At 45.7% G+C, this 14,460-nt stretch overlaps 1 protein-coding gene across 1 annotated transcript in view; it reads right to left on the reverse strand.

Moving 5' to 3' along the window:
* The window catches only part of ADCY5 (adenylate cyclase 5), a 205,763-nt gene that overhangs the window by 190,858 nt on the left and 445 nt on the right, over positions 1-14,460 (reverse strand). Inside the window, exon 2 of the mRNA XM_041408507.1 lies at positions 12,706-13,710. Within this exon, the coding sequence (XP_041264441.1) occupies positions 12,706-13,707 (1,002 nt within the window). The 5' untranslated portion in view covers positions 13,708-13,710. The remainder of the gene's footprint in view (positions 1-12,705; positions 13,711-14,460) is intronic.

A 14,460-nucleotide genomic window follows, 5' to 3' on the forward strand; every position in this document is an offset into this window, starting at 1 on the left:
GCCAGGATGGATGGGGGTCTGAGTGACCTGGTCTAGGAGATGCCCATGCCAGGGGTGTTGGAACTGGATGATCTTAAGTTCCCTTCCAACCCAACCACTTCATGATTCTATGAAAAAGGAGTTTATGTCCTTCCCTTCAGCAAAATCTGAAAGCAGCATATGTCCCTATCAGTATGTTAACATAACTTTAACATCCTCCAGCTGCATTTGCTCCTAGCTCATTAACACTCCTTTCTCAATGGAGGATACCCACCCCTCTGAACTGCTTGCTTGGGTGTGCATGTGCACCTCCCAGACTGTTCTGGTCTAAATATATGGGCTAAACTAACTTTGGATGAGTTGGACTGCAAAAACCATTTCAGTTACTGAGTTTGACTGTTTGGCAGTAATGGTATTGCTGCTGAAGCACACACAACTAAAGCACACACAATGGATCATTGAGTCTGGAAAACCAGACTCAAGGATCCATTACCACATAAGTGAAGAAAAGGAAATGCACCTCTCACTACTAAAACTTTTTTACGGTATTTCTTCCCAGTTTTTTTGTTTGGTTGTTTTTTTTTTTCTCCAGGACCTACAGGGAAGTCAGGCTGGAGAGAGTGACAGGAGACACTGCAGGCACATCTTCCACCAGTGTGCCTGATACACTGCAGGGTGCCTAGTACAAGACAGATGCCTCTCAGTAATGTGAGGATTGATCAGTGTAAATCAGTCACTATTGTTCTACACCAGCTGTCCCTTCATACAGAAAAGCCCTGAGGGGAGTTAAAGGCATTTTTGCAAGCAGCCAGAGGGAAAAAGGTATTTTTGGTGATAGGCAGAAGGCATTTAGCTTCCAACTCATTTCTTGCTGTGCTAAATATAAACTAGACAAGGCAACAACGATTTAGGGTATGGTTCAAAGAGAGGTAAGATTCCTTTCAGATCTCATTGGGACAGGGAAGAGCAGAGGGAGAAGTAAATATCACGGCCATTCAAAAGTTAGTGGACTCAGTCCTGGAAATCGCAGCTCTGCCTCAGACCACTGTTTGTGCAGAAAGCACCCTTCAAGTTTTTTTTTCCCTTCTACTGAAAGGAAATCAACATTTTCACTCTGCCCAGACCCAAATGCTGTTTCAATGAGCAAGCCAATGTTACAATGCCACCCATTTGAAGGGAGCACAATATTTCTCCAATAAGTTTCAGCAGGAGGTTTGGCAGGCAGGGAGCTGTCACAGCATCTCCCCATGAGGTTTGACACGCAGAAGATATGCTCATGTGGCAGCAAGGCACTGCCTCAATAGCGTATGGAGTATTGCAAATGGCTTAAACAGAAGGAGAGCTGCTGCAAACCAAAGGAGTTTCTCTCAGGAAAGACTCTGAAGAGCATCACCTGCCACTTCTGTGGCAGTCCAGGTGGCAGCCTGGGATCTTAGACATACAGAATTTTGTCTTGGTCACAGCTGCTAAGGGATTGGCAATGAAAAGGTTTGGTCTCAGCCCCAAGCAAGAGGTCTGTTCTGAAAGCAGATCATTTCTCTGGGAAGGATGAGCAGTCACCCTTGCACAGAAACAGCCATAGAAGGGACACTCATGACCAGGCTCCTGAAAAGCAGCTTTGGAAATGGGGCCAATGGCTGGCTAAACATGACAGATAAGCTCCTCTCTTGACTCTGTCCCCATCATAACCAGCCCCAACCCTTGCCAAGGGGGAAGGCATGTAGCACAGAGTTACACTATCTCTAAAAGAAAATTACATACAAGGGCAATGCACTAAGTTAATAGTATAAAGTACTCCTCACTTACATAAGCTGCAGTCTTGGCCTGAAGATATTATGGTAAAGATTGGTCTGTTCAGAAAAGTTCATCAAAATAAATTGAAGAAGATTATTTAAACCTGTGAGAACACTTCTTTTAACAAGGATGACTTTATTTAGTTTGCATTCCCTCTGGAAGTGAATTAAATTAACTAGGTCCATTTGCATCTAAAATAGACAAGTAAGGTGGTTTCAGCAGTGGACTACAGTTTCTGTATAATGGGCTTTATATTGTGGTTTAACTAATCCACAGAGTGTTACCTTTCCTAGACATCATTACTTGGACAAACCTTCAGTGTCCTGACACAGCCAGATACTCACCACCTGCATTAGGGAAGAAGGAAAACAAACTAACAAAAACAAAATTGCAGTTTCCTAACTTTCTCTCTTGAGATTTGAAAATATTGTCATTAAATACTTCCTTAAGTATTTGTTCACAGTCATTTCAACCACAGGGCAAGAGGCATACACTTTTAAGAGTCCCTGGAGTTTCACGGAGTTCCCTAAGCACAGCTACCCGAACAGCTGAGAGGGGCCAGGCACCACAAAGGAGGTCACCTGTGAAAGGAACCTTCAAGCTTACTGCCTGTACTGCAGTGCTGTCAGGAATGAGACCCAGCTGTGCCAGATGTCATTCAAATGCACTGTTTGTGACAATAGAGAACAGCAGGTTCTGGGTGGGGTGGGAACTAAAGCCAGGTGAGACAAGGAAACTAAGCACCAGTTTCATCTGAGAGCAGCCAGAGAGCTCTAGTCACAGAGAGCTCTTCTTTACTGTCTGCTCCTACCCAGGGCCGTGCTTGCTGTTTTGCTTTAAGCAAACACAGAAAGCACATCAGTGCTTTTGTGACCCCTGAGAGCACGTACACAAAGGAGGGTTTTTTCCAGATGGGTCTGTGACTGGTACCTGCCACAAATGGTTTAGGCTCACTTGGTCTTGTCTGGGATGGCACAGCTGAGCTCTGGAGTATCCTTCAATCATATAATTTCTGGCTTCTTACCTTTCAAAAGTTATCAGTACATGTGTCATATTAAGCGGGTGGCACTTGTTCTAGCACACCGACATGACTGAGAAGATGTAAGCCTGAGCTCTAGTCCCTCATTTTCTTGGCTTGTCAACAGCCTTGCAAATTTCTTGGATATGATAGTAAACCCATATGCACAGCATCTATTTGGTGGTGTACTGCTAAAAAGTCCAGAATAGACATGGAGCAAAGAAAAATGCTGTATTCAACATCAATTAAGAAGGCAGGAATGTAATTACCCAGTACCAAATCTGGGCATGATGTCAGAACCCCTTCACAACTAACACGTCCATCTGTGTTATATTTAAGTAGATGCCACCAACTTGAGCAGAGAAATATCCCCAATATATTCCATCACGGGGTATTAAAATCCCATCTTACTAAGAGGAGAGGGGAAAAAATTAAGTATTGGTTCAGCTCACCTTAAGTTCAGAAATCACTGAAGATTGCTTTTTCAACTGACAAATACTATGCAATTCAGCACTTAAACTTTTTTTTTTTTAATTGAATGGAAGAAATTTTAAAGTGTAGGAGAATTGTTCAGTGGGTACTGTTAAATGAGTCCAGAAGTCCATCCTGGCCATAAGATCCAGAGAGTTCACCACTCAACAGCAGTTCCCACACTAGTAACCTACTTCATGTTCAATGGCCTGAAAGACTGCATTTAGCTTTCAGCATGAGTGAGACTGACACTGTGATTACACATTCTCCCACCACACTGCACAGCCTCCTCTTTCCTCAGCACTGCACAGCATTTCTTCCTCTCCCTATGAGATTACAAGTAACCACCTGCCCGGAAAAGAGAAATCCCATTTAAATGGAAACATCTTCATTAATAACATGTCCTTTGGTCCCCCCATTTGTGTGTATGAATACCCACACGTTAAAAGCAAGAATATAGAGAGAAAGCTGCTATTGGATACCTCCCAGCAAATGGAAAGAGTTCATCACTCAGCAAGCATGTCTGAGGAGCTCTGTCATCTGTGGGCTGACCAGAAAACTACTGTTTTTAGAAATACTGATTTGTGTAGTCCCTTACCACATTGCTGGCGCTAAGAATTCAGTTTGCAGAGTGAGAGGGACAAAGGGATCCGTGCTTGTAGCATTTAGTCTACAGCAGGGAATTAAAGGAAGGAGGCAAGGCTTTTTCTGGAAGAGAAGATACAGCCAGGGAACTGTTTGCATCAGCAACATTTTATGACAGATTCTTGCAAGCAATGTCATAGCCTTTTCTTCTGACTATGAAGTGAGACAGAATGTCTTATACAAGCTGCAAACATATTTGAAGAATAAACAGTTTGCGTAAGTTGCCTCTTTGAGACATCAATTTCTACTGTCTGGGGGGAAAAGAAATACAAAACACAAACCTTTCTTTATTTCTATTCCCTCTGTGTTGCATCAGCACAGCTCTTTGTTTACTGTCTGCAAAGATGCACTCTGATACTAGTGGAATGTGTATATTGAATTTGAAGAGCAGCTTTAATTCCCAAAACTCAACCTCCCAAAAGCAAAGTTTCCCAGGAAAACACAGGATGATAGCCAAACATGGCAATACCACAAAGACCCAATTCACAATAAAAAATTTGAAGGGTATTACATGGGTGTGTAAAACTTTTCATGAAAAGAAAAGGCAGTTTAATATTTCATCTGGAAACTCATCACTCAAACTGCAGAAGAAGCAGTCTAGGTAAAAGAATTATAAACAAAATCAGGGCAGGATTCAGGATGCTTTGAAATATACTTCTGCTATTTCTGCTGCTATGAAGTAGGAGAAGCCACAAATGATGACTATACAATGCACACTACAGACAGTCCTGATAACATCTTAAATACACAAATATGATTTGTGTTCCTGATGTCTGGGGAAGGGAATAAAGATACGTGGCAATTACATTAGTGTCATATAAATATGGAGAAAAAAGAAGACAATGATATTTTATTTGCAGAACAAAGCCTGACAAAACAATGAAACATTCTATAGTGAGTGCTGCAACCAAAACCCTACTCGGCATTAGCGAGGCCAGCCTGGCACCAGAAGCAATACTGTTGGTGATGCCAGTGCTGCCCACTAATTCTTCAGCCGTGGGGGGTCCTACCATCTGTAAACACATCACCTTTGTGGTGCAAAACCAGCCGTGTCTGCCTGAAGTATTCCGCAAGCTTGTCTACCCACCAGGCTCCTGGTGGGACAGAGCTTCCCAAATGTTCAAGAGCAAGACTGAAAGCACAAGGCAAAGCTTTAAAATGTGTTCAGTCCTTTTCTCTGAGTGTCAGAACAAGACCATCTCGTGCTAAATTCTACTGCAGGTCTGCTGAATGCTGCCACTCCTGTACCTGCCAGTGATGAAACCAGCAAGAGTCAGCACCACCATAAAACATCACTGAGAGTTTCACTGGGAGTGGTCCAGTTGCAGGTGCTAAAAAGCATTTTGAGTCTTGTCTTGGCCTGACAGCCATTTTATGTGTGACCTTATTAAGTGCTAGAAATTTCAAACTTTCTTATGATAAGGTGAGAAGATTTAGGAGTTCAGGAGACAAATATTAAAATTCCTGTCTGTTTCCCACACCCCCTCATAACTAGATTATCCTTTTTAATATCTTTGGGGTTGTGTTTTTTCATTCACATGAGATTTCCCCTTGGGTTTTTACCTAGCCTAAGGACTCCATAATAATGAATCAAATTAAGTTTCTGGCAGCAGCAAGCTACCTCTCAGGTAAAGACAAAAAATATTTTTTTAAAAGTATCACCAATGTCAAAACAAAAAGAAGAAAAAGCATCCCCTGGATGAAAGATATCACAAGTTCAGATCACTAGGCTAGACATCAGAGGGAGGGAAGGAACTAACACCAAGCATATCCCACATCAAAACACAGGACTTGCAGGAGATGAAAAAGTCACACAGCAGTTAGACAGGAACCCCACCCATTTCCCAGAAGCTGTAGATCTTCACATTCCTTGCACACACTTTGTCACTGTCCTACCCCTCTGGGCCATAAAAAACCAGCATGTAGCACATCATGAAATCATGTAGCAGCTGGAAGGCTCGAGGGAGATGCTGGTACACTCCAGCTCCCTGGGCACTGCCTCTTCTGGGTACAGACTACCTGTGCAAGGTGCCATGTAAACCCTATAGTACAGAGCAGATGGGAGGACAAACCTTGCCCAAGGCTGGTAAAACTTGGAGCCCTGTCTTCTACCTCCTCAAACAAAAGTGGATATTTTCTCTGAATATACCCACCTGCACAGGGAAAAAGAATGAACAAACAAAAAAAAACCACCCAGAAACCAAAACAAACAAAAATAATGAAAATAAAAACATAAAAAACAAACAAAAAATCAACCCTAGAAGATGGAAAAGAAAAAAAAAAGAACAGAAAAAAATTTAAAATAAGTAAAATGAGACAAGGGGTGGAGGGATCGTACGGGGGGGGGGGGGGGGGTTGAAAAGAGATGAGAAGGAAAAGAAGAAAAGAGAGAGACAGGAGCTTTTCAAAGCATGGGTTCTCAGAAGCCACTACCAGCTACAGGGTGAATCACTTTACCACACACATGGAATCTGCTGTCAAAATAATTTTGGTTTTTACCTTTCAGTTCTTCAGGTGTTGCTGGGAATTTTTCATTGCATCTTCTACCAGGACAGAAGGAAAATTCTTTAAGTTCTATTAGAAAGTGAGAGTAATATCCAGTAGTACCAAAATACGATGACCAAACCAGCTATTAGCAAAAGACTGTAACTATTCCAATGACTGCAATGGCTAAAAAGTTAGCGATTGTTCCACTTTTCTTAAAAGACAGAGAGGGAGCCATGGTACATGACTGAAAGATTAGCTAATCAGACACAAATTGAATGCATTTGGAGAACAGCCTGGTGCCCAAAGTTCACATTCCAGCTGGGCTGAGTCCCAGTCCTCTTCCACCCCAGACCTTGGCAGCACTGCCCACACCACAGTGGACTCAGAGCAAAAGGGCACTGAGGAAGCACTGGGCCATTCAGGATCCTGGAGGGCAGGACCACTTCCAGGGAGCCTTTAGCACCAGGATAATCAGCATTTTATATCCACTGCTGTTCAGGTTTATGAATCATCTGAATGAGGTTAATCACAAAAAACCACATAAATAAGATGTCCTGCCTTGGACAGGTCTCTGACAGAGAACAGGTGTCAAACTAAGCCATCGTGCCCAGGACGCTGAAGGACAAGTCAATGGCTGCTTTGTAAGATTAGGGCAAGGAAATTTGTCCTTCTGCCCCCAGTACCTGCATGAATCCTGATGTTGCTCTGAAGTATCTTCACCTCTCCAGAAACAACCAGAACTAGCACACCCTGCCTTTTCAAGCATGCCATAAAAGTGCCTAGAAGGACAAGTCTTTTTGCTATGCACCTCAATCACCCCTATTAGGTTTTGTCTTGAATTCACCAAGATCCCAGCCAGCTGTAAAAGTGTGATTATGACCACAAGACTGAGAGAAATTATTCAAATAGGTCAGTTTATCAAGACAACAAATCTATTAAGAATCCAGGAACACAGCACTCCATCACACTAACAGGTTTTGATACTGGTGAACATTACAGTGAAATATTAAACTAATTCATGGTGGGGGGAAGGAGGGTAAAGAAAGGGGGTAGATTAGGAGATGGCAGGATCATAGGGTAATTTAGGAGATAAGAAAAACAGATATGCCTTTGTAAACCTCAAGCAACACATGCCCAAGAGATAAAGACAATATTCTTACAAAGGACTAAATTGATACACAATACCTCAGGGATTTACTTAATTACTTCTATTACAGAATTACCCTAGGGAGGCAACTAGCAGTGCAACAGTTACTGAATATTTCAGGTTGCCATTTTTTCCCCTGAACAGAAGACCAAAAATCAATTTTCACTAACTTTGGTGCAACTGCTGCTCAGGCAGATTCTTCAGTAGTGAGCAGTGCTAGAGCTCTTCTTACTGCACGAGAGCCCCACTGATATCAATGTTTATCCAGAACAGGGCATTAAGTGCTGTTTGAGGCACCCAGTACCTGGCCCCATGTGGCTGAGCACCTGAAAAATCCCATCCTATACAAACATTACTCAAATCTATTTTCCAGGTGGACGAAAGTAAAACAGGCAGCACATAAGCACAGGAGAGCTGTCACACGGATCCATCTGCATTCCAGGCAGTTCATCTCTCCTTGATGAATAAAGACAATGCTGCTTGAAGACAATGAAAGCACAATGCAAGGACTTGATTAACACACTGCTGAGAACCTGCCTCTAAATCAGTCACCACTTGCATGTAGTAAACACGCTGAGGCTGAGATGGAACATACAGTACTGCTTCTCCTACTGTGTGAATAACTTCTTGCTGAATGCCATTCAAATTGCCAACTAGAAAGCATCTCTACGCAATGCTAGATCTCCACAAGATTCAAGTCAATTTGCTGTTACAGTAATAAATTGTTTTTAGCCCTGCTGAAGTGAGTTTATTTATGAAGAGGAGAGAGACTGGTTCTCATACCAACATCTGAGAAACGGCTAAACTGAAATGTGACACTTTCAAGAGAGCCACCATGCAGGTGCAAATCAATCATCTACCATTAACATGCCTTGACAGAGAGAAAGGCCAACTCACACACACTTCTCAGAAGTGAAGGATGAGGACTACTAATGTAACCTTGTTATGATGAAGACATGGAAAAGGGTCAAGCAAGAAAGAGCCCTGAATCAGAGAGACAAACAAAAGACATGCTGAGGTAGTTTGCTATCAGAGATCCTTTACTAAAGGTTTGCAGTAGTATTTGGAGAGAAAAGAGATCAGTGCATTTCAGTTTCTATTTCAATGAGGTTGCTGACACAAGACAAAAAAAAGGTATTTATTTTTTGTGGTACCTCAACAGTCACCCACTCGCACTGAGTTAATGAACTACAAAGACTTAACTGTATCCTTGAACAAGGAACATCAGAAAGTTACAATAAAACAGGTTTGGATGGGAAAACAGGAGTAAATCTAACCTCAGTCCACAGGCTTGTTTGATGTTTGCATAGGGCATTCTTATCCCCTACTCCTGGTCCCCCACTCACTCCCACACACAATTCCCATCCCTTTTTACGTCTGATTCAGAGTAAAATAAATTCTCTTGTGAAATTCCCTGTCCCTTAGCCCATAGTCTTACAAAAATGCCAGTGCTTACTCAAGCCTATCTGCGCTGAGGGCAGCTGGTCTCCTCACATGACTTCAGTTAAGCATCTGCAGCCCACAGGCTGAACCTCTTCCCATGTGCCCGTACAAGCCTGTGGGTCAGCTGGGCAGCTCAGTCCGACAGGACTGAGAATCAATCTCACTGTTGTCTCTGCTCTGAATGCAAGGCAGATTGCTGATAAACAGTACACTTCTTTCTCAGTTAAGTATTAGAAAGCCTCATTCACATGTAAAGAAATGCTTACGTGAATTCTAGAGTTGAGCGTGTTTTCAGAGCCTGAAAGTGCATCAAAGCCAGCACATGGAAAAGGAAAGGAAAGAGATACACTTACATGCAGAGAGAGGATGACACACTTCCATGCAGTGAAACATATTTGTAATCTGTCCCAGAATACAAGAAAATGAACCTGAAGACAAATACAGTCATCCCCCTCCCCGATAAATCCAAAAGCAGTTCCTCTAGAGCTAACTGATCACAGGAACAAATGAAAAACTCCCTTTTAAGCAGTCAGAATTTGTAGTTGGTGGAGCATCACCTATTCACTGTGCTCTGCTTCCAGCAGCATGCTGCCTTTGGAAACAAGTAAATTCCCAACACAAGATTTCTCTTTTTCCCCTCCCTCAGCACTGGATAACTTTTTAATATAATGCAATAACTAGCACTTTTTTATTCCAATCAAACTTCAATTCAAGAAGCTAAGATCAGCCTCTAGCTGATCAGACTCACAGAGGTACCAACAATACTCATCTTTTTGACAGGGGTGCTTTCTCTTTTGAAAGACACACTCCTCCAAGTAGCAAAGAGAAGTCAGAGCCTACTTTCCAAATCCAGTGACTCCAGAAGAATTATTTTAAAAAGCAGCTCAGTTAAGACTGAACAATGACAACTACTTTTGCTGCTGTCACGTTACGGATTCAGAAACAGCAGACTGCATTAACCCTTCCATGAAGTCTGACTAGCATAACCTTGGACCAGAGAGTTTGGGGACAGAAAAATCCAGCAATGATAGGAGAAGATAATTCAGACAAACTCATGCATCCTCAGCTAGGGAGTACAACAAGCTGCCTTTCCCCCAAAAGGGACCTTCTACCAAGAATTTCACTCTCTTGAGAAAGAGGAGTTTTTAACAGGCTCCAGAGCCTTATAAAAGTGCTCAGGAGTCAACACAAGAGTCACCCTGCTTTAAACATCAGTGGATCATAATGGGAGTGTATGATTTCTCCTGGTTTGGAAACAGTTTGAAGAGGATTTAAAGCAAAAAGCTCCCACAAAGTAAAACTTGCTTAAGTATTATAGTTTTAAATGCTACGAATAAGTGGGGAAAGGTGATATACATTGTAACCAGCCTTTCTTCTGTGACTGCTGGATGCCAAGTACCATCTGGTCACATAGTCACAAAGGCACTCACATCCACCCCTGATCCACAAATCCCAGGCTGATGCGACTGCCAGTGTGAAGTTACAGAAAACATTTTAACTCACTCTTCTTGACTTATTTGGTCTTCACCTGCCTTTGCCTCTGAAGGAGCAAAATAGGGCTTGCGTGCGTTAGGGGGGCAGAGCTGAACACAACAGATTTCCACGGCAATGAGATACAGCCCAGTGAAGAAGGCCTGTTAATAGCTGTAAGGCAATGTGCTCAGCAGAACAGATTTTTCTATCAGACAGCCAGAGATAGCAGCTCGTGTTCATACACAAACGTGTAAGGAATCTGATGCTTGGCCTTGTACAACCCCACTGATTCAGCCCGTGCTAGGCCAGGGGTGACCACAGCAAGATAGAGGCTGTGTTAGTAGGAAAAACAAAGAGGCAACGTGGAGAGATGCTCTGCGTTTGAAGACAAAGTAAAAGTGCTCCTAGGACATTCCTCATTAACTGAACATTTATTGCCAAACCATAGGAAAACCCCAGCATTACTATGAAAGCAAAAGCAACTGTGCAATGCACAGATTTGTGCATGCTGTACCATCACCTACCTCCCATGCTTCTACCTTTGACAAGTGCACATCCATACACAAGCCAACCTCTTACAAACAACCTGCTATTTGGAACGGGAGGGAGCTGTATTTGTTCCAGATTTTCTACTGAAGGAGTCAGTCATTTGGGCTTTGTAGTTTAAGCTCCTTCCTACTAAAATACAGTTACCAACATTTTCCAACACAATGATATTTTATTCATTTGCTAGTGTGCTCCGAACTCTGCTCATAACAGACTGCTAAATCTTCTAGCTGCAATCATGATGGGATTTGCTTTGCCATGTAAGGATACAGTCTCCAAACACACTGATTTCAGCAGGACAAGTCTCCGTTTATAAAGCAAAAACACACATGAGGCTTTGCAAGACCAGAGCCCCAGTGGAGAAGAGCTGAGGCCATTAGCAAACTTTTTCAAGTCAAGCAGAAAAACACCAACTGTCCCACTCACAGTGTATGCTCTGCTGGAAATGCACAAAAAACCATTTATATCAAACATAAGAAGAATATGTCACATACAGTTTATAAAAATATCTGTAACAAACTAAGAACAAAGCCAGAAACTCTCCAAGTAGGCTTAATAAGGCAGTGGGGAAAAGAGAGTAATTTCCTGGGCTGTTTTGTATAGCAAAACAGCGACAGCCTCATTCTGATGAGGTTTTATTTAAGTCCTACAACTTTTCTTGCCACTGCAATTGGCGGAAGTCAAAACAACCCAGAATTAAGACTCAAAGCAGGCACTGAGCACGAGGCTTTATTTGTATTATGTGTTAGGGCTGTAAAACTACCAAGCACCTGATTTTAATAAACAGTCCCTGGTAACACACAGGTATCAGGGCTGACTCTGTGACACGCTCATCCTTGCTCAGAGTCCTGCACATCAGAAGGATGTGCTTCAATGTTTTACGTGTGGTAAGCTTAAAGCACGAGTCCCAAGGTTGCCTGCTTCACTTGAAGAGTGGCGCCTTGTACTGCCGTTGTTTGTACAGATATGGTAATTAAAAATTGCACTGTAATGCGTTTGATAATAGTCTTATTGTTCCCATGAACTGAACTGCTTAGTTAAACATGATATCACAGCTAAATAACAACCTGCATTTATACTTTTCTTTTTGGTATTTTTTTATCCTGCCTGTACAGGAACTCCGGGTTTTTTCACCATAGAGATTTCCAGCACATCTCAGAGCAAAACACCTTCCTGATAAACCAAAAGCCTACCCCACATTCCCATGGAGCATGCTCTCCTAAGACGCCTAAGCTCTGCGCTAACACTGAAGCCAGAGTGACACACCAGGATAACCTCTACCTTGCAAAAACAGCCAGACTTTCTACACCTTTCTCGGTAGAAGAGCAGCATGCTTGGATACCGTTCCACAGGTGTGCTTAGCACAGGGCTGTTTACATTAAATACAAGTGAAGGGCACTAGCAGGGCTGACTGACAGTGCTGGAGCAGCCCTCATGGGAACCCTGTAAGACACACTTCTTGTATGTTTAGAGCCTTAACGTGGAGCAGAAACGAGGCAACACCACAGCAATGAAAAAAAAGCAAGATTACAGGCTAGCGACCACACTGCACACCGTCCCACCCAGCAGCAGGTAACCCAGGAGTTCAGCTGGAAGTCCTGTCAACCTTCCCGCACCAGGCAGGCCTGTGGAAGTCAGACTACCCCACTTCCCTTGCCCTCCAATGCTGAGCACGCATCCAAATCACTCAGGGCTTGCCTACCTGCTTCAGGAGGAACTTGTCCTCCGCGTTGATCTTGAGGGAGACGGCCAGGTGGATGGCGGAGAGCACCACCCCGCTGATGACCGCAGCTCTCATCCGCACCGGCAGCAGCGTGTAGATGCTGTAGATGAAGAAAACGGTCCACCAGATGCCCTCTGAGGCGCTCCTGGGCCACACCAGCAGAACCCCTACCACTTGCACTGCCAGGATCACCAGGATGACAGAGTAGCACGCCAGCCACATGTGGTCCTGGTGGAAGTTGTTGCGGTTGCACACCATGCACAGCACCACCATCAGCACGATGGCCAGGGAGAGCACCACGACATAGGATACCTCATAGCGGCCGTGTGCGGCGTGGAAGATGAGCATGACCACACAGACCAGCACCAGCACGGCCATGAGCATGGTGAGGCTACTCTGGTTTAGCCGAAAGAAGTAGCGCTGATAGAGACGTTCCAGTTTCTCAGACTGGAACTTCTTGGACCTGAAGATTTGCAGCAGGCTACTGCAACAACTGCCCATGGAGAAGGCCGCCTCGGAGTCCCCCTCGTCCCCGTCCTCTTCCTCCAGCTCCTCAATCTTGGCCTTGATGCGTTTCTCGTCCAGCCCCAACTCCACAGAGCGGGGCCGTACCTCCCCCTGCTCCCCCAGCTGCCGGGGGCTGGCATTGTTGGGGGCAGCGGGGGAATCACTGCCGGGCGGGTGGCGGGACCGGTGACGTCGGCTGTCGTCACCGTGCTCCTGCCAGGCGGATTTGGACCTAAAGCTCATCATCCTGCAGCCGCTCTCCCCGCGGTTCCGGGGCTCGTAGTCTTCCTCGCTCCTCCACCTGCTCGACATGCGGGAGGCCTTCTTGCCCGAGGACCTGTTGGGAGGCGGCGGGTAGGAGTAGCCATTGGCCCGGGCCTCCGCCTCGCCCCAGGCTGAGCGGTGCTGCTCGGTGCCTGCCCAGGGCGCGGGACCGCCGAAGCCCGGGGGGCTGACGCTGTTGGACCGGGACATGCCCTGAGGGACGGGGCCGCGGGCAAAGGGATGACCGCCGGGCAGGCGCAGGGGACGAGCCGCCGGGAGAAAACCCCAAAAGGCAGCGAGCGGGGAAGGAGGGAAAAAAAAAAAAGAGTGGGGAAAAAAAAAGGAAAAAAAAATGAGAAAGAAAAAAGGCAAAACCCGCAAACGCCCCCAAAGTCTCCGGAACGGCCGGGCGTCCCCAGAGCCGGGGTGTCCCCGGCGGGACGCTCACGGCAGTGCCATCGCCGGCCCCGGCACTTGGACACCGCCGAGCGCGCTCGGCACCGCGGGGACCGGGGCGCCCCCGGCTCACGGCCGCTCGCCCTCAGCCGCGCCGCGGCGGCCGCGCTTCGCCGCGGGCCGGTCGGCGGGGAGCGGGCGGAGGCTCAGGCTCGCAGGGATGCGGCAGCCGGCGGGAGCATCCCCTGCCCGAGGGGCGCGGCGGGGGGGCTGCCCGGGCCGGACCGGGCTGCGGCGGCGCTCCCGGCTCGCCTCGCCTCCCAGCGGCGGAGCCCCGGCGGTAAGGCACGGCCGGAGGCAGCCGCGCCGCTCATGCACCCGGCCGCCGCTCCCGCTACGCCGCGGTGCCTTCGGGCGGCCGCCCGGGCAAAGAGAGAGAGGGGAGAAACCGGCAAATCTGTAAAATCGGAAGGGTAAGGGGAAAGAAAAAAATTGAAAAAAAACCCGAGAAGCAGCAGGGGCGGGCGCTCGGCGCTGCCTCCCCCGCGCTGCCGGCGGGGCGGCGGT

The sequence above is a fragment of the Onychostruthus taczanowskii genome, unplaced genomic scaffold (genome assembly GCF_017590055.1).
Source record: "Onychostruthus taczanowskii isolate IOZ18803 unplaced genomic scaffold, ASM1759005v1 scaffold10, whole genome shotgun sequence".
Lineage (NCBI taxonomy): Eukaryota > Metazoa > Chordata > Aves > Passeriformes > Passeridae > Onychostruthus > Onychostruthus taczanowskii.